Source organism: Oryzias latipes, chromosome 14 (assembly GCF_002234675.1).
Source record: "Oryzias latipes chromosome 14, ASM223467v1".
NCBI classification, from domain to species: Eukaryota; Metazoa; Chordata; class Actinopteri; order Beloniformes; family Adrianichthyidae; genus Oryzias; species Oryzias latipes.
This window is the reverse complement of record NC_019872.2, coordinates 13,907,627-13,935,545: the sequence shown is the minus strand read 5'-3', so window position 1 is coordinate 13,935,545 and position 27,919 is coordinate 13,907,627. Positions and strand designations below refer to the sequence as shown.

The 27,919-nt window shown below is 36.3% G+C and overlaps 2 protein-coding genes across 3 annotated transcripts; both read left to right on the top strand.

The window, feature by feature from the left end:
• The first annotated feature begins 87 nt into the window (after window positions 1–87).
• On the top strand, window positions 88–10,624 carry LOC101166653 (gamma-aminobutyric acid receptor subunit rho-3-like). The gene is made up of 9 exons (XM_004076360.4): window positions 88–544; window positions 1,045–1,157; window positions 3,156–3,223; window positions 3,322–3,545; window positions 3,783–3,865; window positions 5,098–5,235; window positions 7,234–7,386; window positions 8,425–8,618; window positions 8,699–10,624. Exons 1-9 carry the CDS (start codon window positions 381–383, stop codon window positions 8,999–9,001), a joined length of 1,440 nt encoding a protein of 479 aa, XP_004076408.1. The 5' UTR covers window positions 88–380; the 3' UTR covers window positions 9,002–10,624.
• A 3,443-nt stretch (window positions 10,625–14,067) lies between these two features.
• Window positions 14,068–27,817, top strand: LOC101163348 (adhesion G-protein coupled receptor G2). Of its 2 annotated transcripts, none has more exons than XM_011483488.3 (32): window positions 14,068–14,200; window positions 15,472–15,533; window positions 16,027–16,077; window positions 16,801–16,872; window positions 17,710–17,778; window positions 17,888–17,958; window positions 18,046–18,152; window positions 18,321–18,351; window positions 18,427–18,464; window positions 18,540–18,670; window positions 18,749–18,827; window positions 19,254–19,333; window positions 19,604–19,645; window positions 19,735–19,805; window positions 19,902–19,933; window positions 20,026–20,065; window positions 21,122–21,156; window positions 21,248–21,372; window positions 21,452–21,572; window positions 21,672–21,886; window positions 22,021–22,222; window positions 22,941–23,097; window positions 23,496–23,657; window positions 23,798–23,920; window positions 24,772–24,817; window positions 24,904–25,007; window positions 25,100–25,224; window positions 25,344–25,715; window positions 25,808–26,091; window positions 26,339–26,440; window positions 26,617–26,766; window positions 26,873–27,817. In XM_011483488.3, the coding sequence occupies exons 1-32, from the start codon at window positions 14,136–14,138 to the stop codon at window positions 26,971–26,973; spliced, it is 3,465 nt and encodes a 1,154-aa protein (XP_011481790.1). In that variant the 5' UTR covers window positions 14,068–14,135; the 3' UTR covers window positions 26,974–27,817. The 2 variants fall into 2 exon arrangements, with proteins under 2 accessions (XP_011481790.1, XP_011481789.1); XM_011483487.3 differs by having other exon boundaries at window positions 21,245–21,372.
• Window positions 27,818–27,919: the final 102 nt, after the last annotated feature.

The following is a 27,919-nucleotide window of genomic DNA, read 5'->3' as shown; positions in this document are numbered from 1 at the left end:
GAATTAATGGTATTCCTTTGTCATTATAGAAACAAATTGATATTTGGTTTTAAATGGGAGGGAGGGGACAGCAGGGAGCCAGAGCCACATGTTGCGTCAGGACACACAAGCAGAGGGATGGCACAGTGATGAGCAAACTTGGCCATGATGACGCCTGAGCTCTGGAGCTAAGCACTGGATATCTGATCTGATGCTCGACGTGTTACAGGAGATGAGAGCGTGGGACATGGCGGCTTTTTTGTGGCAGGGCAGGATGAGGGCCTCCGGAACATGGATGCATCTATGAAGGACGGGGACCTCTGTGGCACTCTCTGAGCGAGACGCTGACCAAGTGGGAGGGACATTTGGGTTCCTCTTGTGTCTCAAGTCCCGTCTCAACCATGAGATTGGCCCTCCTGGCCTTAAGACTGATGTGCTTGGCCTGGCTGTGGCCTGTCACTCAGCTCAACAGCAGCACTTTCCCCAAAAAGAGGAGGCACAAGGAGCTGCACGTCGGAGAGAACACTAAACTAAAGCATGGAGACACTAAGCTAAAGCACGGAGGGTGAGCCAGAGAGTATTTCTTGGATGATTTTTTTTATTGACTTTATTGATGGGACGCTATCCTGTAAGGGACATTAAAAAGGTTCTTGCATAACTCATGATTAATCACAGTGATTCCATTACTGTGGTGTTGGATCAAGGTCAGAGAAGGCCGGCCACACATGGTGTCACGTCATTTTTCTTAATGCCTTAAAAGGTTTTAACGGTTTGTTTGTTGGATGACTGCTCAGGAGAGATTCTGAAACGGGATCCCATCCTTTCTTTGACCTATTTTCAAAGTGCCAGTGTGCTGGAAGCAGCATCCCTATTTTCATTTGGGCCTGGGTTTTTTGCTTTTAATCAGTGCTAAAACCCAATTAGAAACTGCTAACACCACAAGCACAGATGTGAATGTCTTTTTCCGAAAGTGTGTGTCAGGGCTAGAGAGAAAACTTGACAGGACAAAAAGAGCTTTTAGGAAAGCTGTGTTGATTCATTATTTTATTTCATTCTGTTTTCCAGAAGAGTTGATCTTAAGATGAAAAAGCTGGACAGCACAAAGTCTCTGTTAATTAAGTCTGAGCAGCTGCTTCGGATTGAAGATCACGACTTTGCAATGCGCCCAGGTTTTGGAGGTAATTCAAATTTTTTTTTACCAAAGAAAATACTTTATTCCATTTCTTACATTGTTACTTTTTTAACCTTGTCCTCTCCTGGCAGCACGGCGAGGTTAATGTAGATTACTGTGCTTGTCTTTGGCTTTTCGGAAAAAAAAATGACCTAGATTGTTGGATGCATGAGACAATGGCTGCCGCCAGCAGAGCAGAAACAATAATCTGAACTGTGCTCTTAATACTGCAACACAGGCCATGGCTAGGTTGTTTTTTAAACTCAGACATAACTAATGAAAAAAAAAAACATTTCTTTTTCTTTATATTCAAATACTTTTTCCTCCTCCCTTTAAGATGATTAATTTCTCATCAGAGGATAAGCTAGTCTTGTGTTATATTTGCTTTCCACTGAAGCCCACCTCTAAACTATATTTTGAACCCACTATATATGTGCTGCACCAATTACATAACATGAACTCACAGGCATTGTTGTTCCTGTAATGTGACCCACTTAAATGTCCACACATTTTTCTTTTATGTGAGACGTCCACACCCCAGCTTGCTTGTGTGTAAAGAAACAGGATTAGAGGCTTCTTTGGGTTCACTGGAGAGTCATACAGCGGCTTCATTTCTTTACCCAGATGTATCACCATGGTAACACCTGCTTGCATCACAGCTGGCAGGTTGTTTGGATGAGAGAAAGATAGATATCTGTTCAAGCTGTACCTTCTTGATTAAGTAGTCTTTAAAAAAAATCTGAATTGATTAATTTACAAAAAAATGAACACAGTAGTTATAACATATTTTTGTTCTAAAGTCAGAGACCTTTATTCTGAAGTATTTGCATGACAAGAACTTTAGCAGAATATAATCATCATGTAGGCTAAAACAGAACTGATCATCTATAATATTAATACTTGGATTTTTAGAGTTTTGGAATTCCAATCTGTTTCCCACAAATGTTGCTATGATAAACCATTTTTACCCAACAACATCAGTTTGTTCATATGTTTAATCCTACTTGATAGCTTGACCATTGTAGAGGTTAAAGAGGCTGGGTGAAGCCTAATTATATTTGAAATAATGAGAGCACTGTAACTATTTGATGCAGAGAATTCCTTATGGACAGTATATTGGTCAGAACAGAAAGTAACGTTTAGATTAGATACACATTCAGCTGTTTATCTCATAATTAAATCATGCAATAGAAACATTGTTTCGTTATTTGGTGCATACATAACTGCCTGCAGTGGTTGGATGACCAGAACTACATTTTAACCTATAGCTTTCTATTGTGTTTGTTTTCTCCAAACTTCTTTTAAATCTGCAGCTTTAGGTTCATATTTAGAATTACCATTTCATTGTAAAAGTAATCTTTTTACATAGACACACATATCACCAGACCTGGAAAATCCTTGTGTAAATATGCCCCCTCCCCGCTTTTTGCCTCTAACATCTGTGCATGAACTCAGCCGCTGTTCTGCAACTCATTCATTCCTTTCATTAAATTTTCAAGTAATTCTCTTTTGTCGTTACTGACGATTGTTTTGTTTCAGTAGGTTTTATTTTACAGTTAAAATTATAGGTAAAACTTTAAAAAGTATGTTGAAAATGTTTTAAATATCTTCAATAATTTTAGAACAGTATATTAATGACTTCCGTTTGTGCCTTTAGATAACAACAAACCTCCAGTAATTTTAAAGCTTTGTGCTTTAATATCTTTTAAGCATCAGTTCAAATGCTGACACTTTGTTAGTATTTCTTTGGGGTTTTAGATCACTTGGCTGTTGCTATGACACACTTCTGCCTTTGAGGCCACAGGAAATAAAAAAATACATTCAAATAGCATTTTATAGGCTTGAAGGATGTTAAGAGGTGTTTCTCTTGAGAACCACTATAACTTCTTCCACTCACACATTCTGTCTCTTAAGTTTAAATGCACGGGTGTCATTTATGTAGCAGGTAATCTGTATATTATTCCAAAACTGCTTTAACCTTAACTAATAGATCTACTTTTAATAGGCTCAGCCCTTCCTGTTGGCATAGACGTCCAGGTGGAGAGCATTGACAGCATATCGGAAGTAAACATGGTGAGATTACATGATTTTCTTCTTGGATGTATTAACTCCTTTAACTTCCTTTATGATGTTTGACCAGAGCTTGTTTCCTCCTTTCACGTTTTTGCCAGGACTTTACAATGACACTTTACCTGAGGCACTACTGGCAGGATGACCGACTGGCCTTCCCCTCTAGCAGCAACAAGAGTCGCACATTTGATTCACGCCTTATCAAGAAAATTTGGGTTCCAGATGTGTTCTTTGTCCATTCCAAACGCTCATTTATTCACGATACGACCATGGAAAACATCATGCTTAGAGTTTTTCCTGATGGCAACATTCTCTACAGTGTCCGGTAAAGAGGGCCCTTCCATGTGAAGACTGACTGGAATATGAGTCACAGCATTTTGATCCGATTTTCACTTTAAGACTACTGTCCTGTTTTTGTCTTTGGTTTTTGGTATAACTGAAAAAAAATCAGTTTACATTTTCCTGTTTGCATATCTAAGACCAAGCATTATCTTTGTGAATGTGGTTAATGCTAAGTTACTTTATCATGTTGACATTCACCAAACGTTATTGTGTTTTGCAGGATCACTGTGACAGCGCTCTGTTCAATGGACTTTAGCAGTTTCCCTTTGGACACACAGAACTGCTCCCTAGAGCTGGAGAGCTGTAAGTATCACGCTTTACTCAGCTTAAAATGTCAGAAGTGGACACAAAGCGCTCTTTTATTTATTTCATATTTGCTGAGGTGGGCCAACGGATATTCTGCATGACGTGTGACTGCAGTGACTGATCATATTTAACTTCTCAATGATTATATAAGAATCAGAATCGCTTTTATTGACATTGCTCTGGAAAAAAAATTTGAAATTTGAGCAACTGCTCCTTGGAGTGGTGCTTTTAAAATCACTTCAAATATACATTCATGTATTCACCTTTGCATATATGCATTTGGTACTTAATGTAAATGAATCATGTGTTGAGCTGTGTTTCTAATGCAGACCTTTATTTTTCTAAGAAGAAGAAGCTTTATTAATCCCAAAGGGAATGAAAAAAATCTGTTATTATTTTAGAAAAACTTTTTCAAAGAAGTAATATTGTGCTTTACAATTAACCCAGAAAAGTCCACTACATCAAAAAATTGACAGAAAATTCCATTTTTTTAGCATTGACATGTTTTTTTTAATCCTTTGATCAAATCCATAAAATCTGCAATATTATCCTTTTATGAGATATAAATAATATTGTAACGTCCAGCCGGAGGTAATAAAAAGTCGGTATTGGCTGTTTCCAAATGTAAAGCTTTTTAAGTTATTTATTTACTGTCTCAAATTTCATCCACACATTTGTAACATGGTGTAACTGCATTATATAGAACAAATTATCAACAAGTGTTGTTTTTTTTTCACTACAGCAATCAGTCATTTAAATAAATGAATAACAAAAGATGAGTTTTTCTAACTATAAAGCTTTAAAAATTAGTTAAACGTTTCCCAGCAAAAGTGTTTTATATGATTTCAGGGAGGCAGCCATTTTTAAATGAGCAGAGAAAAGCCCTTCTGCTGCCCCTAGTGGAATGATGATGCACTACAGGAAAGAAAACATGGACCAAGTTTTATACAATGGGTCTTAATAAAGCTTTGATCATGAGTTAGGGGTCTCAAAAATGCATGCATACTTGTTTTTTAAGTGTAGGATTAAAAACAAGTAAAAGAAAATAAACAGTCTGAATGTGAATATGAATTGTTTATTGCAAATGAGAATTCTAATGGAAGAAAGAACAAAAATACACAGAACAACAAAAAAGAACAGGTTAATTTCTGTGTGACCTGTCCTTTCTTTCCTCAGTGTCTGCCTCTGTGTTTACTGAATGCTAAGACACGATCTCTCCTTTCTTTAAGATGCATACAATGAGAATGACCTAATGCTCTACTGGAAGAATGGGAATGATTCGTTGAGGACTGATGAGATTGTGCTCTCTCAGTTTTTTGTTGAAGACTTCCAGCCTTCCTTTGGGCTTGCCTTTTACAGCAGCACTGGTATGTGAAGCTCTCAGTCTCTGCACACGTCACTATAACCTCAAAATGGTACAAATGATCAAATCTTACTTAGTTTTTTTCTAACTTAAAACTGACTTTGGATCTGTGTCAGTGGTTTTAGCCTTATTTCCATGGAAGAACAGAGCTGAACTTTCTTCCTGAACTTTACTCGGTTAAAAACATTCTGAGGTCTAATTAAATGTTTTCTTAGTTTTTTTTCTTATTTTCTTTCTTTGCTTCCTGTTTGGAATCTTCTTCCATTCTTCTTCAATGAAGAGATGGTTAGAGTCCTACTCCGATCATCTTTTAATCTCTTTTCAAAGCGTTCCCAGGGGTTTCTTAATTATGATTAAGCTGTTTGTTGCCAAAATAAAAATACCTGTGTCATTTCTGCAGAGTGGCAGTAGTTCATTAGAAATTTGGCTCTGAGTCGTGGATGGTACCAATGAGGCAGAGCAACCCCGCCCCTTTTGCATCATCCTTAATTGAGAGATCTCCATTTATACGCTCTCCTGCTAGCTTACTCAACTCAACTCAACTTTATTTATAAAGCACTTTAAACAGAACAAGGTTCACCAAAGTGCTGAACAACACAAAAATTAATAAAAGCACATGACAATATAAAGCGTAAAACACATAAAATAGGTCCGGATTCCAACTAAGCCAAAGTGAAAAAATATGTTTTAAGAGCAGATTTAAAAATACCAAGTGAGTCTATCTGTCTGAGGTACAAGGGCAATTCGTTCCAGATTTTTGGTCCGAAGATTGAGAAGGCTCGGTCACCTCTCAGTTTTCTCCTGGTCTTCGAGACGACCAGCTGTGTCTGATTTGTTGACCTAAGGGAGCGGGGGGGAGTGTACACTTGAATCAGGTCAGATAGATATTTTGGAGCAAGTTCATGGCGCTTACAGCCCTCACAACCACAATCTATGCAACAAAAATGCCAAGCAATATTGTGGCCATCCAGCCGTACAGTTTTGAGCCAGATGCCAGCTCAGGTGAGGAAAACGAAGATGTACATGGATGTATTTGTCTACAGGTGAATCCATCAGAATGGAGCAGAGCAGGAAACCTGTGGCCTGCCTGTCGTACTTTCTACGGAACAATTACAACCATTATTTTTGTCTGGTCATAATTCCCAACAATTACAACAAAGAAATAATCATGAATGCAATTTTAAGTCTAGTTTTCTTGTATCTTTATTATCAAAACACCAAAAACAATTTTTAATGGTTTGGGTCTGTAAACATTTAAACTGAAACTCACATAGAAGTCCAAAATTTTTGCGTCTTGCCTGATGCACCTTAAAATTTGCTTTGCATTCTTTTACATCGTGTCGCTGTTGTAAAGTAAAGTGCAGAAGGTTTTGCTAAATTAAAATTACATTTAGATGTCATGAAACAAAAAAGGGAGATGAAGCACGAATAAATCAGAAAAGATAAGATAAGACATTCCTTTATTAGTCCCACGATGGGGAAATTTCCTTGTTGCGGCAGCAGTACAGGTACACTACAGGTAAACTGTACAGTACAGGTAAACTCGTCTTTAATAGTGTGACCACTATTTCTATAACCATTCATTCAAATTAAAATTCAAAGCATTAATGGATACACTTTGGGAATTCTGCGTCTTGTTCTGTCTGCCCTGTTTGGCTTAAACTTTTATAACTTTGTCTTACATACAGATATCCCAGTACTTGTATATTTTTACATGATTCTGACATATTAAACTTATTATATGTGGCATGCAACATTTTACTAAACCATGGTAATATTTAATGAAAGAAAAACCATGAAAAACAGGGAATGATGATCTGAGCCTGGCCCATAATTCAGCACGTTTCTGTACAAGAGGATTTCAATCCTATCTATGGCAGCAATTTGGAGTCACTGTTTTTGCATATCTGTGTGTGGCTACTGTCACATTTTCTTTAACATTTACAATAAGTATGATACTGTGTGTGGTCTGTTATGTGTTTCAACTTTGTCTTTGTTCCAGGTTGGTACAATCGACTCTACATAAACTTCATTCTAAGGCGGCACATCTTCTTCTTCATGCTGCAGACCTACTTTCCAACCATGTTGATGGTCATGCTATCCTGGGTTTCCTTCTGGATAGACAGGAGGGCTGTGCCTGCACGGGTCTCTTTGGGTATTTAGAAAATATATGTTTTTATACATATATAAACAAAAAATTGGAAAATGCTCTGTATATGTTGTAAAATTGCAATCCAGCAGGGGTGGACACACTACGGTCCGGGGGCCATATGTGTCCCCCATTAAACAATTTCATCTGGTCTGCCAAACTGGAATAAAATACATTAATAATCACCATTAATGTTTTATTTTCTCTCTAATTCTGGTGTCTCCCCATAAATGCTGCACTACAAATACATTGACCTTTGTTTAGGTACATAAAGTTATTCTGTATTCGTGTGGTGTTGGAAGGTTTCATGTTTTTCCCCCCCAAGTCGGACAGTAATTTTTCAGATCATTCCAACACAACATGAAGGCAGCATTTCTCTAAACTGCGTTTTTCTCGGAGGGACTTCAACCCATCAGTACAACTGGCACTAAGGTTAAAACAAAAGCCAAAGTAAAAAAATAAAAATTACTTTTTTTAAATATTAATTTTCAATCAAAATTAAATCATGTGTTCATGATTCCATGTTATTAGCTTCTCTTATTTCCAAAACACGCCTCACACACGAGCATCTGGTCCTGGTCCGGTCCTTCTGTAAAATTTTAGAACCTTTTTTGGCTCATCAGTCAAAAAGTACCCCGCCCCGCCTTGTTCTACAGGCAGTTGTGAAAAAAATATGTTCAGACACCTAACATTTAGATTGATGGAAAGGATGGAAATTTTTAATGGGGGAATGTAAAAATAAAATATGCAGGTTGTTAACAATATATGTTTTACAACTTTGCAACTCTAACAGCCCATTGTGAATATGTGTTGGTTGGTGGTGATGGTTTTCTATTCTTAATGTCTATTTTTTTTTGCTTATATGTCTTTTTATTTTTTTTTTCTAAGTGATGGGACCTGTGGCTTACAGAGACACTATTACACTGCAGGGATTGTGATCCACTGACCTACATTTAAATGCACTGCATGTATTATAATCCTTCCAGACTTTGTAAATCAACATTTTTAATACTCGTGCTTTGTGCTGTCGCTTTGTGTACCCAGGTATCACCACAGTTTTGACCATGTCCACCATCATCACTGGCGTCTCAGCCTCCATGCCGCAGGTTTCATACGTCAAAGCTGTGGACATCTACTTATGGGCCAGCTTCCTGTTTGTCTTTCTGTCTGTCATTGAATACGCTGCCGTCAACTATTTCACCACGGTGGAGGAGATGAAGAAGCTCAAGAACGCAAAGGTCTTTAGCGTCACAAAATCTTTTTAAATCAATCCTAAATCACCAGCACGAATGGACCAACATGCTCTCTTTTTCCACAGATTCCCAGCTCCTTTAATGCTAACCAGGCTATGGCCTTCGATGGGTGTTTCCATGACAACGACATTGACCTGCCCTCTTTTCCCGAGGGGACCAGCACCCCGAACACAGAGAGAAACACGCAATCGCGAAACTCCACCGTCTCTGCGCCTTCAGAAGGGACCAGGCTTCGCCGCCGGAAAACAATAAAACACAACCTCAACTTCATTATGAGCAACAGCTACATGATTGACTCTTACTCCAGAGTTATATTTCCTATGGCTTATCTGCTCTTCAACATCCTTTACTGGAGCTTGTATGCATAGGGGAACGAATGAGAGGCACAATAAAGTGTTTTTGAAGAAGTTCCCAATACAGTGCACTGTAATAAAAAAAAAAAACAACACACACAAACACAGCATGTCCTGTTTATTACCGTATGTCTCAAATATGTCTGTGCTAAGAACTTCCACTTTTGAAGGTTTTACAGGTCTGAAAAAGTATGTGGACTAAAGTGGGGCAGAGTAGGAAAACATGTTTGAATGGATGTCTCTGTCTGTTTTTGATTGGCAGTTTTTTTTACAGAGACCTTTTTAGACAATCTTGTGTTTTTTTTTCTTTTTGCTGAAATGACATATTAAATTATTTATTTAAATATACAGCTAAACGTTTAGAACAATAAATACTCTCTAAAGTTTTTGTGTTATTATTTTTTTTATGCTTCAACTATTTATAACAATCTTTATTAACCTATTCCCGTTTCAATCAATTGCTCGAATGCCTGGTTGAAAAAATACACAATTTCTTAATGAGTTTCTGGATACAGTATACAGTATACTCCATTTTATTTATAAGAATGCCTGTGGCATTGTGGCTACTGGGTTATATTAAACCAAATGGTACATTTTCATCCGGTTTTAGCCAGCTTTGTAGGAACAATAACGAAACTAAAGTCTAAATATTGGTGTTGTCCTTTGTCTGACAAAAACTAAATTGATGGATGTCCCGTCACTAACCCACAGTTCAAACAGCAACACTCAAAAGAAATAGAAAATTGAATATGCTGTTTGGTTGTACAATCAGAAAATTGTAAAAACACAAAACAAAAAGAGAAAACAAACAGAAAAAACATGAATACAATTCATATTTGAGATTTAATTGCACATTTTACAACAGTTCAATTTTAAAATCTGACAATTACACACTTTAATGGAAATGTCCCCACTGTAAGACAATAAATGTTAATCTTAAATATATTTATTTCATTAAAAACAAAGAATACTAAATTTACGGATTTTAAATAAAACAGGACCTTCTTTTAGTACGGAAACAGGAATACATTTTTTTATCCTGACATCTTTATATCAAACATTCAAAAAATCATAACTCAATAAAAAAGTTAAGCTTTTATAAACATACTGTTTTATGCTGTTTCAAATTGCTTGAAGTTTATGTTGTATGGTAAAATAATCAACATTCATTGGAACAACTGAGTAAATTATTGGGTCATCCTTCTTGACCTTGTCATCACCTCCCCCACACATGTAGTTCTCATGAGCACAAAATAAATCAATAAAGTGAAATTAAGTTTTAAGTTGAAATTGCTCCTGAAACCAGCCTCCAGTGGCAAATTTTAGGACATTTAACACGTATAGTCAAGCTTTAAAATTCAGGAACGTAATTTGAGGGCTTGGTGATAACAGCCAAAGACAGAAGCAGAAGTCCAGACTAGACCCATGTTTATTTTGTATAAAGGGAAATCCCAGTTCTTTGTTTGATGCTATCCATCACTTCCCTTTCGATGAAATTTTGGCCAAGTTTTCTTAAAAACAGGATTTAAAATTAAAGCTTTAAGCTTTGGCTGCCAGGCTTCACATATGATTAACCTTTGTGCTATCCTATGACCCCACCCTTACATTGACGTGTTCTCCCTACCATGACAAAGGTGGATAAAGGTGGATTAAGATTTTATGTAATCCATGGACACCAGTGAAGATCACAAATCATTGAAGAAAAAAGGTTCAGCGCACTGTCTAGTGGGTCTAGATGACCCAACTCCCGACGTTAAAATGCCTAGGATAGCACAAGGGTTACATAGTTTGCGACTGAATACTGCTGATTCAGGTTCTGCAGCAGTAGAAAAAAGCCCAAACCATGAACCTTCCACCGGCATGTTTGATAGATTATATGTCACATATGAGCACAAGGCTCCTGTCTTGGATTGAGGTAAAATGTACTGTTGCAGATGCTATTGGCAGATGTTCATATTCTTAAATAAATCATTTTTGTGATCAAAACAATGAGTTGACAATTATTTTTGTATATTGTTTCACTATGCATCCAACAGAACACTAGGCTTAGTGACATGGATTTTTTTTCTCATTTATATGCTATGTTATCATTTTGGAATTACTCTGGAATCTGCATGGCAGCATGCACAGCATTCGCTTAACTAACCTTTGTTTTTTTTTCACTCTACATGCCCTTTTTTTGCTTTCAATTTAGCAACTTGTTGAAAAACGTGGACACACCTCATATTTATCCAGACATACCAAGTGGTGTAGATATGAGAGAATGCGGTTTGGTAGCATGGCAGCCTGATAAGTAAGTTGTACACAGTTGGAGAACTGGAGTTCTTGTTCATGTACCACCTCTGCTTCTTATGTATAATTGTTTTTAGGCAAATAGCATAACAGATCATTTTGTCATAATCCAACTTAAAAGAATTTACAACAATGTGTGTGATTTGGGGTTTGTTTCATGCCCTGAAGGGGCTACGTTTCTTATGCCATGACTGGAAGTGAACAGTTGTCTGTAATTTAAATGACAAGAAAACGAACAAACTGAGCATAATGAGCATGAGTGCAAAACAAGCATGTGAAGCCCGAACACACTTACAAAACATCCACAAAAGAAAGCATGTGGGTGGGTGTGTAAGGCGCAAGTCGCTTTCTTGCTAAAATGATGAACCCAGCTGCCTTTTTTATGAACCGAGTTGACATTTAAAAAAATGGTGGTGTGAATTTGAAAGAAAAGGTGTCATGTAGTGAGTTAAACACAGCTTGATAATGATAGGTTACAAAGTGTGACGTTCTCAGGGATTGAAAAGGATGAAGGTTTGCTTCTTTGCTTCACTGTAGGAATGAGAGGCATGTTCTCTGACCGAAGTTTTTTAGGAAACTAAAAGAATACTGCTACTTTTAATGAACAGAGAGGAGAGATGGAGCAGAAACAAATTAGGAATCTCTTTTGGGGTGAATCCAGATTACTTTAAATGAAATACAGTTTTGGATACATCTCATCCCCAATAATGTGCAATTTTGGGGAAGCTAACATTTCTTTTTTAAGTGTCCATCCAAACACAAAAGGAAATAAAATATTTTTTATAAAAATATGAACATATTTAGAACTGATTAACTTTTTTTTTCGACCCAGATGTGGATCATAGACCAGTGTCTGGCCTCTCCTCTCACTGGAATTTGTTTCGGGTGTTTCAGACAAAAGACAGTTATAGTGACTGGACATTTTGTTTCATTCTTAAGAGTGGAGGGATTCTTTAGTGAAGTATTTTAGGTCACCTTTTTAGTTTCTCTCTGTGAAAGTTAGCATTGTTCAAAAGCTGCTCTACGCTAAAACAAATATAGAAAAAAGAAAAATTTCAAAATAAAAGGTGTATTTTATAAATGTAAAATTTAAGAGTTGACATCTAAAAGGGCCTAAAAATATTTAGTTGAATACATTTATTTAAAAAATGAGGGAAAGTAGGAATTATAAATCTAGAATGGTTTTGTTTCTCAGGTTGAATCCTGACCTGCTTGAGAACAAAATATACAAAGTTTGCTTGTTGAGACTAACAGAGCTGCCTTCAAACACAGCTGTGAGGACATCAGTGTAGACACAGAACAACAAGTCTATCTGTATTTTTACAATGATGCTAAAAAAGGTGAGTATTTTTTATGCATGATTGAGAGACTGGCCTGCAAAGAAAAGCAGCAGACAGACAAAAATGACAAACTGTTACATTTCTAGACTACAAAAGGAAGGATCACTTTATTTGTCATTGTCACATGTAGAATGAAATTAAAAGTGCCTCCTGGTCAGTGCAACATTCATATATATATATATATATATATATATATATATATATATATATATATATATATATATATATATATATATATATATATTTATATATATATATATATATATATATATATATATATATATATATATATATATATATATATATATATATATATGTTTTAAAAATAATAAATAATATTTAAAAAACTACTAACTATTTAAAAAACTGTTTTAAAAAATTGTTTTAAAAAACAGAGAACTGTTTTGTTACGACACCTATTGTCTATCTTTGCTAACCAATCTACATCAGTTCAGTCTAAACAAAGACGACTACAAGATCTATCATCACAGACATTATTGTCTTCAAAGTTAGGAAATGTTCAAGCATTACTTCCTGACTGTCTGCAGTTTATATTATGTAACATGGGTTGTGAAGGCGCATGCAATGCAAACTGAATTCAAATAAAAAGATTATAGGATTTTGACAAACTGGATGTATCTTTAAACTTTTGATCTACACAAATTTGAATGCATAACATAGCCTAAATTTAACAGGCATTTGCTTTCCTTGTGTTTTTTTTTCTTTTCATTTTGAATTAAAACCCTTCAATCCCTGCTGGGGGTTTTTGACACATGGTTTTAAAAGGTACAATTTTGGCTTAAAAAACTGATGTTGTAATTCAAAATCTTTATAAATGTATGAATTGTGAAACCAAACATTATTCTCTTGCTTATGTACATAGAAAACATGTTGAGTAAGGTTTTAAAATATAGATTTAAAAAAAAAAGTAAGTCAGTCAGTAAAAAAAAAAGAAAAGATCTGCAGTGTGGAACTTAAACATTCATGAACAATAGGGTTATGATTTGAAAGATATGAAGCAGCCGGAGTTTTCCCAGACAATAGCCAGGACTCAATGCCTGTTTGAGCTTGTTGTCCTGGAAACGTGTGTCATGTCAATCATCAAAAGGAACTGGCAAGGTTAGGACACACCCTGAGGCACACCTTAACTGCTAAGCAAAAATAGAAACACATTTCTGAATTTTGCAACACCAACATAAAACTTTAGGGAATAAGAAAAAAGTACATTTTCAGGGTGTAACAGAGACCCACTTCCTCCGATCAGGTGTTAAAAACCTTTCTTTTCAGGTTGTGGTGGATTGTTGGACACCAAATTCTTCAGGACATTTGTCAAATCTGAGATGAATGTGAGTGACGTCCTTGTGTTTGGAGTGACGTTTGAGGGGCGTGCCACATGCGGCAGCTCTTGATTGCCTAAAAAGAAAAACCCAAAGTGAACTTCAACACACAGCTGCAGCAACAGCCTTAAACAGACAGAAGCATGTACATGTAGTTTTGTTTGGACCACATGAGAAGTTATGAGAGCTCCAGGAATGACTTTCTTCAATGGTTCATGTCAACACATGCTGGCGCCTGTGATCAGGTAAAGGAGTTGGATTTGTACCTCTTTGGTTGCCGGATTTTACCTCTGAAGAAGCTAATGGAAAACAGAAGCCACTGTTGTGAACCAAGTTTAGATACGTGCATAAATTTGCTCTGTTTTTGCAGTTCTTCACTTTCAAAGACTATCTAATTTGATGATAAAAATTATTGAAACAACTTTGACTTAATTACTCATTTAATTAAAGTGTATGGATGCTTTTAAAAAGGACACATCAACTTTGCATTTCAGTGATTTTTCTGCCACCATGATGACTTGGGCTGAACGTCATTTTGTGATAAAGTGTCTGTTATTTGGCTCTTGTTCCTTCATAACTTTAACAAGGATGATAGAAATGAATGAACAAATGAATTCATAGTAACAATTGCTACAAAACTCGGTTTTTCCCAAGACTGAAGCATAAAGAAACATCCAATAAATGCAGAACAACAGTTAAAATGGTTTTGTTATTTACCGGCATTTCAAATCAAACATCAGTTATATAATATTGATCAAACTAGATTAAAATGAAACAGAACACACATTCAGGCTGGAAGGAACTGTATAAGATTTCTCTTGTTAAAGCTGTTATGCCAAAGGTCTCTCATGTTAGATATGTAGTTAGGCTACTAGTAAAGCTTTTATTTTATCCTATTTTTTTCCGCAAGAGATAGTCTTTTTTTATTCTGAGATGGGTAAATCACTGTAGTTTTGCCTATTTCTATATGTGATAGCATCTTTGACCTAACAGTGCCTCTCTCTTATTTTCCCCTTGGTGTCATGACTCATATACTAACTTTCTTTTTACCACATGATCTTATATTTAGATGGTATGGATGCAATTTTTTTAAACACCCCTGAAGAAGAAGCTTGTGTAAATGACAAATGAATGAGTAAAGAACTGAATTCATGTTTTTGTTTTTGTTTAACCCAACTGGAAAAGAACCAATTATATAACATCCTTTGGTGAATAAGTAGAATTTGTTTAGGACAAGACTAAATTAAACTTCAAAAATGTATTTGCTAATATGAAAATTAGAATGTGCAAATCAGGCCAAATGTCCCGCTTTTGTAATTGAAAGAAATTTTGTATTTAAGGCTGTCATTACATTATACAATCAAAAAACAAAAGGATGAATTGGCAAAGCAAGCAACTGTTTTTGCATTTTCCAGGGAAATCTTCAGCTCATTGATTTACACGCACGGCATTACAGTGTATCCTTCAATGCAGTCAGTTTCAAAAAGGGAGAATAACTTAATTAATTGTATTACAGAACAAAGCAGCTGGGTTTCTTTAACAGATGGGTTCTCTGCCTGCTTGCCATCCTTTGGACAGGTAAGCTTTGACATCAACTGGAAAACTTTACACTTCTTTGTTGAAAGGCTAGGAAGGATGTTGATGTAATCCAGCCAAACAAAACTAAATGCATCTCTTGACACTCTCGTGGAGACAGTCACCCACACACACACACAAATGAGTTGAGTTTCTTTATTTTTAATTTCTCCCAGAACCTGTTAGTCTGGTCTTGCAGTTTCAGAAGGCTGAAGCCGTGTGACTTACTTTACAAAGGAAAACAGAATTATGGACAGTAGTTGATCTGACATTTAATAATACATTTCACATTTGCTAAAGGGAATTTCAACAACATAAAATTTTGCTTTCTTCAGTAATGTTCAATTTCTATTTGCTGTGCCAAAGCCACATGTGCTGCAGAGAAACCTTATAAAGTCTGATTGCATATCTGTTATTTTCAATAACTGCTCAGGTCATATCCTTAAAGAGCAAAACATTCCAGTTTAGAGTTGTTCTATCTTTTAAATATTTCCAGTTTCCACGGCTCAGAGCCCTTCGACCCCCAAAACACCAACAGGAAATGCAGGTAAATGATTCACAAAATCATGTCACTTTCTAATAATGTTGACTTCTTTTTTCCCTCGTATAGAGTGGCTGGCAAAAATTCACCTTTTCACTTACAAAAAAATAGTAACAGTTACACACACAGTGTGTAATGAAATCAGATTTTCAGTCAATCCCATCAGCATACAGGTGAACATTTCTGCCCCCCTTCTCCCCTGTCCACCAACCTCAGCCTCATTTTTTGTCTTGATCATATTTAGAATCCTTATAACATGCAGGTCACTGCCTTCAATCAAAATGCTAATTTTATCTTTCTTTTTTTCCAAAAAGCATAAATAATTCTGCTATCTGCGCAGCTTTGAGTTATGCAGATCTTACAGACATAAACAAAGCAAAAATAAAAAATAAAAAAAGATTTAGATCAGCCAGACAGATTACCTGTTACCAGTAAAAGCTTCATCTTCTCTAAGGATTTTGAGGAAAATGAAGGCCAAAAACAAATATCAGGCTAAAGTACCTCTATTTAAAAGTCAAAGTACTAGTTGTCACGCCCCTAAAAATCTTTGCTTTAAAGGAAAACGGATCAAATTTGTTTCACCAGAAGTAGACCAGCCCTTCACCATTTCAGACTGATTGCTTTTTAATCCTCACCAGCTAAATTATTTTCAGACCACATGTTAAATAAAAATGATAGAACGGTGAAAACTTTCAACAACAGTGTTTTCCTGTTTGTCTTTTTTATCAGGTCACAGCCCCACCTCACCATTTTCTACTTCACCACCACCTCGTTCAACAATAAGAGCGTCTTTAGGTACCAGTAAGTGCCTCACAGAATCCTCTCATTTGTTGGTAATTTATTGCAGTATTTTACTGATGTTGCATGTTCCACATGTTTCCATGTCCTCCTAAAGGTCATGAGATTTTTCTCATTATAAAAATTCAGAACAAAGTTAAAGGAAAAAGCATTTGAATTCAAGGGGTTCGCATATTGAACTAAATCATCAATTATATTCAAAGAAGAGCTTCTACAAAAATTCAACTAATGACTTTATTTAACTACTGTCGTGTAGAAAAGTAAAAAAAGATAATACTTATAAATTCCTAAGCTTTGATGGTATTCTCAACTATGTTTTGATGTTTACATACTCCAAATTATTTTAAGTGACAATGTGTGTTGTAGACGTACTTTTTGCTCTTTTGTTGAATGGATGCATGTAACAGGGGCAGAAAAATACCTTTTTTCTTCATTCTGTTCCCTTTCATTTCCACCGCATAACATGTCTTGCATTGATTTTAACGTAAACGTTTTTTGTGAAGATGAAATAAAATAAAAAAACGTATAATAATAAAATGAGTTTACCCACTCACATTGCCAAAAATCACATCACAAGTCAAAAATCCTTCCTTTTAAAAAAACATTTCAATATGTTTTACCAGACAGACCAGCTTTCTGTGTTTTTTTACACATTTTCTAAAAAGCTCAAAAGATTTCTTGTTAAAAGACAAAAAGAGACTTGGTAAAAAAAAATACATATATATCTGTTTTTAACTCTCACCAGTTAAATAATTTTAACCTCCAAGTTACAAATGAAGATTATTTTTTAATGAAAGGGTGAAAACTTTTTAACAACAGTGTGTTTTTCCTCTTTTTCAGGGGAAAGCTCCATTTCTCCAACTTTTGGCACTTCTCCTCCCCATCCCACAACAGTAGGTCTCCCACCAGGTAAATGGTTCAGGAAATCATTTGGTCAATTTATTTTATTTGTTCTTCAGCCCATTGTATAAGCTTCATTACTGATTGTACTCATAAACTGATGTTCATTCTCTGCTAGGTGTTTCTTACTTCATCAGCATCACTGTGAAGGCAGTTGGACCCAAGAATGAAACGGAAATTACTGGCTTGGTGTGTGTTGCTGCTATTTAACAATCAGAATATGAGCTGTATCATGTACATAAATTGAGCGTCTGATTGATTTGGTGTCTTTCTTAGCTGAGGGATATTTTCCAGAGCAACCTTCAGAAGTGCATCCTCCCAGAACCTCCAAGCACAGCCGCCGCTGTTATTACAACTTCATCCTCTTCAAACCCAACACAAAAGTCAGTGCTACTTGATGCTTTGCAGATTTTTGTGAGCAAATTTCAATGCAGAAAAACTGCATGTTAGCAATAAAAAATTTGCAATTGAAAGTTTTCCCTTCAATTATGTACTTTAGTAAATCATTTGCAAAAGTGAAATCTAAACGTTAACAGTAATTTCTGTTTTAGGTGGGAAGGAAATAATACTTCTTTATTTCAAGTAAGTTAATTATCATATTTTTCCATTTGATAGTTTGAACAGAAGCATTGTTTAACCTACTTCGATTTTCAACAGGGAGTGGAAGTGTCATGTCTTCCTAAAACGTCATTTACGTGAGTGAAATACCTTTTTTAGTGTTTGCCATTGTTGTAGACGAGTACGTCACTAAAACAATTCTTGTGCTTTAGAAATAGCACATGCACTGCGACACTACGGCTAAATCAGACGGTGCCGCCATGTTGCATCCTCCGAACACTTTGTACCGCCACTAAAAACTCAACAGACATCTCTCTGGTGGGAAACAAGGCAGAGAGACTTAGTAAGTATACAGTTTCTCTCACAAGTTACACACTTGGTAGGTTGCTGCTTCAAAACAACTGTCTGTGCTCCTAAACAGGCCCTCTTCAGACTGTGTGCAGCACTCCTCAAATGGATCAAACCAGCTGCAGTTATTCTGGCTCAAACCAAACCAATTGGTAAGGTGCTCTGTCATGGTTTTATTTTTGTATGCAAAAAGGGAGCAGGCGGAGGCAGGAAAAAAAAACCTAACACTTTCTGTCATTAGCTGTCTTATATGCAAATCCATGCATTGGTTTTAAATAAACTGCTATAGACAAAAGCCACAGATTTGTGTCTAAATAGTCCAAGAAAAATTGCACTTTTTAATCTTTGCTTAGTTCTTTCCACAACAGCTTTTATGTTTTATTGTTGTTTTTTTCATAGTTGCTTAGAAGCTTAGTGGAGGCAAAATTTGTTTAATTGTTTCTTTAATTTATATCAGAATTTTAATTTTTTATTTTATTTTATTATTAAGCCTTTTCAGTGGAAATACATAACTTGCAAAGCTGGAAATACAAGACGTTGATCCACATAAACATTTTGGCATGTCAATCTTTCAATAGCGAGGAATTTGTCCCTGCAAATGAGGTTCCACAAAACAACTCAACCATCTGTGGAACTGCGAAGCCCCAGAACCACACAGGTAGTCTCAAACCAATACATTTAATTAACACTAGTCATTGCACCTCTCAATTTAGCAAACTTCCTTTCCGTCTATATATTTTTTAGTTCTCTACCTTTTTTTGGCATCATTCTGTATGCTTTTTGCCAGATCAATTCAGAGGGAACAGAATGTTTACAACATGTTAAATATATGAACGAATTATGTTAATTCCGGAAGTTAAACAAAGATATTATGTTCAAGAATTCGAAACACAAAAATAAAATATGTTTGTTCTTTGACTTTATGCAGGAAACTTCAGCTGTGACTGTTCTGCTTACTGCAATGGATCAGGTCAGTGTTTTATCAACCAATTAACTATCTGAGAATGTGTAGTTTTACTTTGAAAACCTCTAATCAGATAATTTTGTTTCTGCTTTTAGATGCATTCTACATGTTTTTTGTCTCAGTTGAAAATCCAAACATAAACTGTTCACAAGGCTACAACACACTGGTAACATCTCAGTCACTCTCAGACCAGTTGTCAGTTATGTTACACCTGTTTGTTTTTACAGTAATACATTTTGTACTTTTTTTTTTTTTTTTACAGATTTCTGAGTTAAATGAAACTTGTTTCACAAAGTGAGTTTGGATTTATGACAATCATGGAAAAATAACAGTCAGTGGAAAGATTATTGTGTCAAATTGGAAATAAACTCCTTTTTTATTTTCAGTGAAACATGTCGACCATTTGTAAATGGATCCCAATACAAGGTATCAAGACAAGAATCACACAGCTTCTTTTGTAACCCTTCATGCTGTATGTTGCTAATTTGCAACAAATCACTGCAAAAACACAAAATCTCAAGTATTTTTGCCTGATTTTTAGTTTAAATATCTTATTGGACTTGATTTAAAACAAAATTAATTTACTTGTAAATTTTCAAAAAGAAGATCTTAATGAACATCGTTTTGTTTTTAAAACATCTTATTTTAAGGAATATCTTTTTTTTTAAGTTTGTTTTTATCGTTACTTTACACGATATTTCTAATATATTTGTACGTGATAAGTGCTCTAGAGATTTAGGGAAACCTGGAAGTTTTATTTGATTCACTAGATTTTGTACTTTTAAATGTGCAATTTTTGTCCTTTTTTTTAGGATTAATATAGTCTGTGATGTAGTGCTTAAAAGGGAATATTTTTGGGCGAAAAAAGTATAAATATGTAGGTTTTACATACTTTAAACATATAAAACGTTTTTGAGAAATACACACTAATTTAAGAAATTAATATTTCCAATTACCAGAGCAAAATACCTGTTATGAGTCTTTATGGCAAATTTTCAGATTGTATTTTGTTTTAAAAAGGGGAGAACAACACAACTTCTGTTACAAAATCTTATAAAATGATTAGTTCTATTAAATTCCAAGTTCCATTGGCAGATGTTTTTACTTATAACATGGAACATAAATAACTTTTTTGAGAAGAACATTTTTCAAGTGTACCATGAAATCCATGAAGATACACTGACAACGTATTTTACATAATTGGAAATAAATTCAGGCATGAAAGGGATAATAGTTATATAGTTTAGATAATAGTTTCTGTAAGAAAATGTTGTAAAATTGGACTTTATTGCCTGAAACAATAATTTTACTGTATCGTATCTAAAATTGTGTTTTTATTCAATACTTTGTGAGATTAAAATATATTGGAGAATAACTAATTTGAATGCTTCACTGTATGTTACATCTAATATTAAAAAGTACTTGTTAATTTGACTGTTTTTAAAGTTACTCTTGCAGCTAAACCGTTTTTTTTCTCTGCAGGGTGCCAATGTGGCTTGTGAGGTCCCAGCAAACAGGTGAGTCTCTTGTTTTTTCCCACTGTACTTTCATTGAGATTAAATATTTTAAAAATATTCAACTCATTTTTTTGCTTTTTTCACCCAAAAGCCAACTCTGCAGAGTGATTTTAGGATTTACCAGTGAAGTCCCACTATGTTCCTTGCAGACCGCTGTAAAAACAGTATCTCAGTCCCTACAACAAATCAAATTTGATGGGATGATCAGACGAGCAGGTGTGTATGTCACGAAAAACAAAGAAATAATTCTTTAAGAGACAAGGTTCTCAATGGTGTTTTGTCTTTTGTTATACAGCAATTTGTGGAAACTTCACGATAGAGGATGATCTGCCAAACCCCCAATTTACCTGGGCTAACACGTCCTCAAAACCTGTCAACTTTTGTGAAACAATAAATGAATATAATATCAGTACATGGTTAGTGTTGCTTTCCCTTGTTTTACAAAAACTTTGAACCCGGTTGCAAAATCAAAAGTAGTTTAACCAACATCCCTTTGTGTTCCCTTTTTATTGCAGTGAAAACAAAACAAATGTCATTGAGGAGCTGGATGAGTGGTGCTCCAACACAGGAAGTGGAGGTTCTTCATCATCAAATACTACAACAACACAACCTACTTCCACCGTAACCCAAAAACCCACGACTGCTGCTAATGTCACCCAGACAACTACGACAACAGTAACCACAAGCAACACCAGCACTTCCACAGTGACTACGGCCACCACAAACTCAGGTAACTGAGGTTTGCTGTAAATATCCAGAACAGATTACTATTAAATTAATTAAAGAGTTAGGAAAAAACAAAGACGGATACAATTTTACTCTTTCACTATGGAATGATTTGAATTTTGGTTTGTTTGATTGCAGCTGAAAATCTAGCTGCAGCACTGCTTAAACGGACAGAGAACATATCTAATCTGACATCCAGCGACATAGATCAGCTGGTGTCGGATCTGGAAAACCTGCTGTCAGGTCCAAACATCAGCCTGACTCTGGGAAACATCTCTGTATTCATTGTCAACAACCTCCTGGGCGCTTCACCTGAGAAGCTGTCAAACTCTTCCAGAAGGTAGCTCACTTGCTTCTTTACCTTTACACAATAGAAGAACCTGGTTCAAATACTGGCAGCATCCTTCTATGAAGTTCTGTGTGGAGTTTGCATGTTCTCCTAGTGTACAGTATGTGTGGCTTTTCTGCAGGCACTCAGACTTTCTCCCACAGTCCAAAAACATGCTTCATAGTTTGATTGGTGAAATTGTTCCCAGTTGTGAATGTGAGTGTGTGGTTGTGCAACCACGCAATAGACTAGTGACCTAAAAAGGTTGTACCCCTGCCTTTGACTAAGATAGGATAGGCTCCAGCAACCCTGTGACCCCAACAGGGATTTGGCAGGTTTGGAAAATGGATAGATGGATGGATAAATACCTTTCTACCATCTGGAAAACTGGAAAATAATCAACACTTGAATTCTATGTAAACAAGTACGTTCTTCTGCGTTCAAAACTCATTTGTGTGTCAAAACGAACATTTGTACGACTGTTTTCGAGCTCTGCGTACAAACAATGCGGTCACTGAACATGCGTTGAGAGTTAAACCAGGTCAAATTGTGACCAATTAGGGACTCAGATTTGTTAATGACGTATATTGATATACCGGTACTTAATTCATGGAAGTACCAAGGCTGCTTTATTTACGCTGCACCTTTCACACACAAAAGCTTTACAAGGATGTCCAAAGCTTTGTGCAAATCTTTCACAGTATTGCTTTTTTCTCTTTGACCTGATTAGGATCATCCGGATTGTTGACACTGTGGGTTTTAAGCTGGTTCTTGGAGCAAACTCTAAAAGTCTGCTTGCTCCATCAATTGCTCTGTCTGTTACACCAGCCGATGGCACAAACTTCCAAGAGACCTCTTTCTCCATAACAGATCCCAATAACGTTCAGGTGAGAGTTTCTAATTTTATTCAGGTTTTTAGGAACGAGTGCTTTAATTTTCAGAAAAATCCTTCTTATTCTTTAAAGCTGATGCAACATTTATTTTATTTTATTTTGGGGGGGGGGGGGGGGGGGGTGTTATAATTTTTAAGTAAAAAAAAATAAACACACTAAAGGATTAAGCCATATGACCCATTTCTGTTTGTAAAAAAGTGCAGTGAGGTGAATGAGGTCATAAATTCTGGCTGCCAACCTACTTAACTTGTTCACAATGACAGACTTCTGCACATGATTTGAGTCCATGTCTGGATTGCACTTATTGTTTGTGTAACACTAACGACAGATGTCAGCTGCCCCAAATAAAAATCTGTTTGTTAAGCGTGTCTGTTTGTTCATGTGTGCTGCAGGTCCGTCAGCTGTCGAGGGTGTTGAGGTTGGGGGCTGACTCCTCCGGACCACAGGGCTCTGTCAGTCTGCCCCCCTTTCTCACTCAGAACCTGACAACTGAAGAACAGAGGCTCGTGTCCAGAGTCCATTACAATTTCTATCAGAAGAACACACTGTTTCAGGTGTTTATGTTAATTTATCATCAGTTTCTGCCAAAGCATGGAGTCACTTTCAGAAAGTCACTACAGAAATAGCTTTAATTTTGCATGATTTGATGTTATGAACTAACATTTTGCTTTTTGTGCTGTCTATGAACACACAGGACCAGTCATTGGGAGATCGTAAACTCAACAGTGGTATCCTCGGAGCAAGTGTGGGCAATATTTCAGTCAGTGGATTAAGACAAAATGTCACAATTTTCCTGAGACACACTGAACCTGTTCCAGTAAGTCTGCTTTGTAGACAAATTTTGTCCTATTTTCTTTTCTTTTAAAAAGTCACTGAAGCATGTATTCTAGTACAGGACTCAAATTCATCATTTCAAGGATGCCTTTATTTTTGACTGTATATGAAAACAAGACTGACTTAGTGTAAAGTCACAAGTAGAAAATAGTTTACTTCCAGATTCAATGAAATTAAATCAATTCAGTCGCCACATTTTTGTGATATATGGACGCTGCCATGTTGGAGCCAGACATCACCGGTTACCAGTGATTGGTCTGAGTCAGTTTGAGTCAACATTTCTGTGGCAATGAAGCAGAGGGACAATTGTTTGAAGGCCACAGCCCTACCACTTGAAAGCATGCAGGCTCAGGAGAATCTGTTAATCAAACGTTTTGACGTAAGAAGACATACTTTTATTGAGGCATCTGATTGGCTTGTTATAACTTAAATAACCTGCATTACACACAAAAAGAAAACGAGAAAAAAAAACCAAGATTAGTAAGAGAAAAATGTAGCAGGGCTGGTTATTCTGACAAATAGAATGACTGAGTAATAACTGGCTTCTTTGCTAATTTTGGCTTCTTGGAACCAGCAGATACTTCCTTTTTTGGAACACGGGGGGGCACTCAGTTCTCTTACAGTTAATAGTCCATGACAAAATTGAAAATAGATGTCATGCATGATGTCAAAAATGTTTTAGGCTTATTTCCCAATTTATCTTCCAAAACCAAAAATGACTCTACAGTACTTTGACATATTTTCTTTTTAAATCAAAAAGTTGAACAATAATATTGCAGAATTTGTTTGCACACTTCAAACTAAGATAAACTTGAGTCTTTTTCCTCATTGCAGGCTAATTTTGTGGCAACATGTGTTTTCTGGGATTTTACACTAAACAGTAAGTTTTCTTTCAACTGGTATTCAGTAAATATGAACAAGTCAATGTGTAAACACTTATGATTGAACTTTGTCATCTACCTGCAGGTCAATCAGGCGGTTGGAATTCAAATGGTTGCTTTGTTCAAAACACGACAAAGGATAACACAACTTGCAGCTGCAACCATTTGACCAGTTTTGCTATCCTGCTGGTAATGATCATCCATCACATTCTTGTAATTCATTTTTACTTTTGGTGTTTTTGAAAGGAAACAAACACTGTTTTCCATATTTTCTCCAACAGGACCTCTCTAGACAAAATTCAATCAGTGCTGTTCAGAACACCATCCTCACCTTCATCACATACATTGGATGTGGAATTTCTGCCGTCTTCTTGGCCTTCACTCTCCTCACCTACCTGCTCTTTGAGTGAGTTGGTGTGTTGTGGTTTTGTTTGAAGTCACAATGTTCAGATCTGATGTAAAGTTGCATATCATCTACATAAAAGCATCACGGTTTTGATCCTTCTGAACTATTTGATTTTACAGGAAATTACGCAAAGACATACCATCCAAAATCCTGATCCACTTGTGCTTTGCTCTGCTGCTGCTCAACCTGGTGTTCCTGGTGGACGCGTGGCTGGCGCTCTACACAGACGCAGTGGGCCTATGCACTTCCACTGCCTGGTTTCTTCACTACTTCCTGCTGGCGTCCTTCACTTGGATGGGACTGGAAGGCGTCCACATGTACATGGCTCTTGTGAAAGTCTTCAACAGCCACATACGACACTACTTGCTAAAGTTTTCAGCAGTTGGATGGGGTGTTCCCATGGTTGTTGTTATTATTGTCATCGCAATTGATGTCGAGAACTACGGTCAAGTGTCTTATGGCAAATATACAGACGGCACTAGTGATGAATTGTGAGTCCTCAGACTTTCTCACTGAAAAAACATAATTTAATCATAAATACAATCTCACTAATGCATTAATATCTTCCATACTGTTTTCCCAGCTGCTGGTTGAAGAACGACATTGCTTTCTACGTAGCCGTGGTGGCCTACTTCTGTGTTATTTTCATCTTTAACTTTTCCATGATGATCATCGTCCTGGTCCAACTGCAGCGGATAAAAAGGCAGAACCCTCAAAACAACCAGCACCGCTCCACACTGCAGGATTTGCGGAGCGTCACAGGAATTACTTTCCTGCTAGGCCTCACTTGGGGCTTTGCCTTTTTCGCCTGGGGTCCTGTCAACCTGGCCTTCATGTATCTCTTTGCCATTTTTAACTCCCTGCAAGGTGAGGGGGATATAAATCAGTAATTACAGGAAAAAAAGAAGGTTAAAAGTTATATACTCTGGTTTGTTACACCACAAGAAAATTGTTTTGGTTAATTATTTTAGTAAAAATGACCATTTGAACTTATTTGTGCAAGAATTTCCCTTTGATGCATCAGCTGTTCCATCTATTTCACATCCTTTATTGCTTGTTGCTTAGGTTTGTGTCTATTTTAAATTTAAATAAAAAAAAAACTCTTATTTTTCAGGTTTCTTTATTTTTGTGTTCCACTGTGCAATGAAGGAAAGTGTGAGGAGGCAGTGGAGCGCCCACCTCTGCTGTGGGAAACTGAGGCATTCAGAAAACTCAGGTGAAACATTTTCGCTTCACATTAAATGATTCCAGTCTTACAAACAAGTTATCATGTAACTTTATAAATGCTTCTGTTATGTGTACTCCTGCCCTTTCAAAGCATTTCTCTTCCATGATAGTAAATATGATTTGTACCTTTTTAAGTTTTAAAAAATTTTCCATTTCTCCTTACAGAGTGGAGCCACAGTGCCACAAAGAAGAATGTCAGGAACCTCTCCACATCCAAAATAGCGTCTTTTCACTCCTCAAAATTGTCACGTGTCCAAGGCTCGCCCATGTCTTCTCGCTTGGTCAGCAAAGCTTCAGACCAGACAAATGGCATCAGTAAGTGGAAGGGGAGGCACCCCCAGTGACATCCCTTCAAAAGATCCAAGCATAATTGACTCACTTTATGATTTGATGAGGTATTCACAACAGTGTTGCATTGCAGGCAGTCCATTCGATGACCACATTATCACAGCTGATGAAGATCCAAGCATGGATGTTGTCCTCAATGAAATCAACAGGCAATACAGAAACCAAGACTCATGATGGACAATCAGGAAAACCATCTGACCAAAGGGCTGTCCTTCAAAATAAATGTAAATTAAATTACTTGTATGTTTGCTAAATGATAATTGATTGAGTTTCTATGTCCGTCATGTACTACCCCAACACAATGTAAGGAGAAGGAGGGCAGAAAGCTTATTTTGTACAAAATCAAAGTTGTTTTTCTCAAAATGCAAATTTATCTACATTGATGACTTTGTACAGTTTTGTTACCAATGTTTTTTTTTATACACAAAAAATAAAGTATTTATGGAGTTTGTAAGATATTTTCTACATGTTGGACACTTTTAGATTAAGATAGTTTAGTAAAGACAGTTTGATCTACCATTTGTGTTGTCTTATCCTCTCTAAACGTGGTTCATTATCAAGTTAACTGAGGCCCTCGTTTTTAACAGACCAGGACCTGCTTGTTTGGTTTGTGACCTTTAACACCTGCTCAAGGAAACAAATTATTTGTTTCAAAGTGCCCTTGGGCAAGACACTGAACCCCCACATGGCTCCTTGTGGTCTGGATGTCATAGCATGGCAGCTCTGCCACCATTAGCGTGTGAATGTGTGTGCATTGGTGAATGGAACTGGTAACTGTAAAGCACTTTTGACCTTAACGAATGTAGAAAAGCATGGGTATGCACCATTTACCACCTTGACAGGTCTCATATATACAAAAGCTTCTCATTTGGGGACATTATTTTTAATGAAAACCAAAGGGGAACTAATGAGGAACTCACTGTATCCTTGTTCTGCATAGTTGTTCCAAAAAGTGAAAAATCTGGAAATGACTTATGGTGACAATCCAGTTTGTTATTAAAGAAGTTGGTTGTGTGTAGCTGAAAATTGTTCTTCTGAAAATGTGTTTAGATGGGGCATTTAGGAAACTAACTCACCTATTCCATGCCTGACACAGAGTAAAAGCCAGACATCAGCTGCT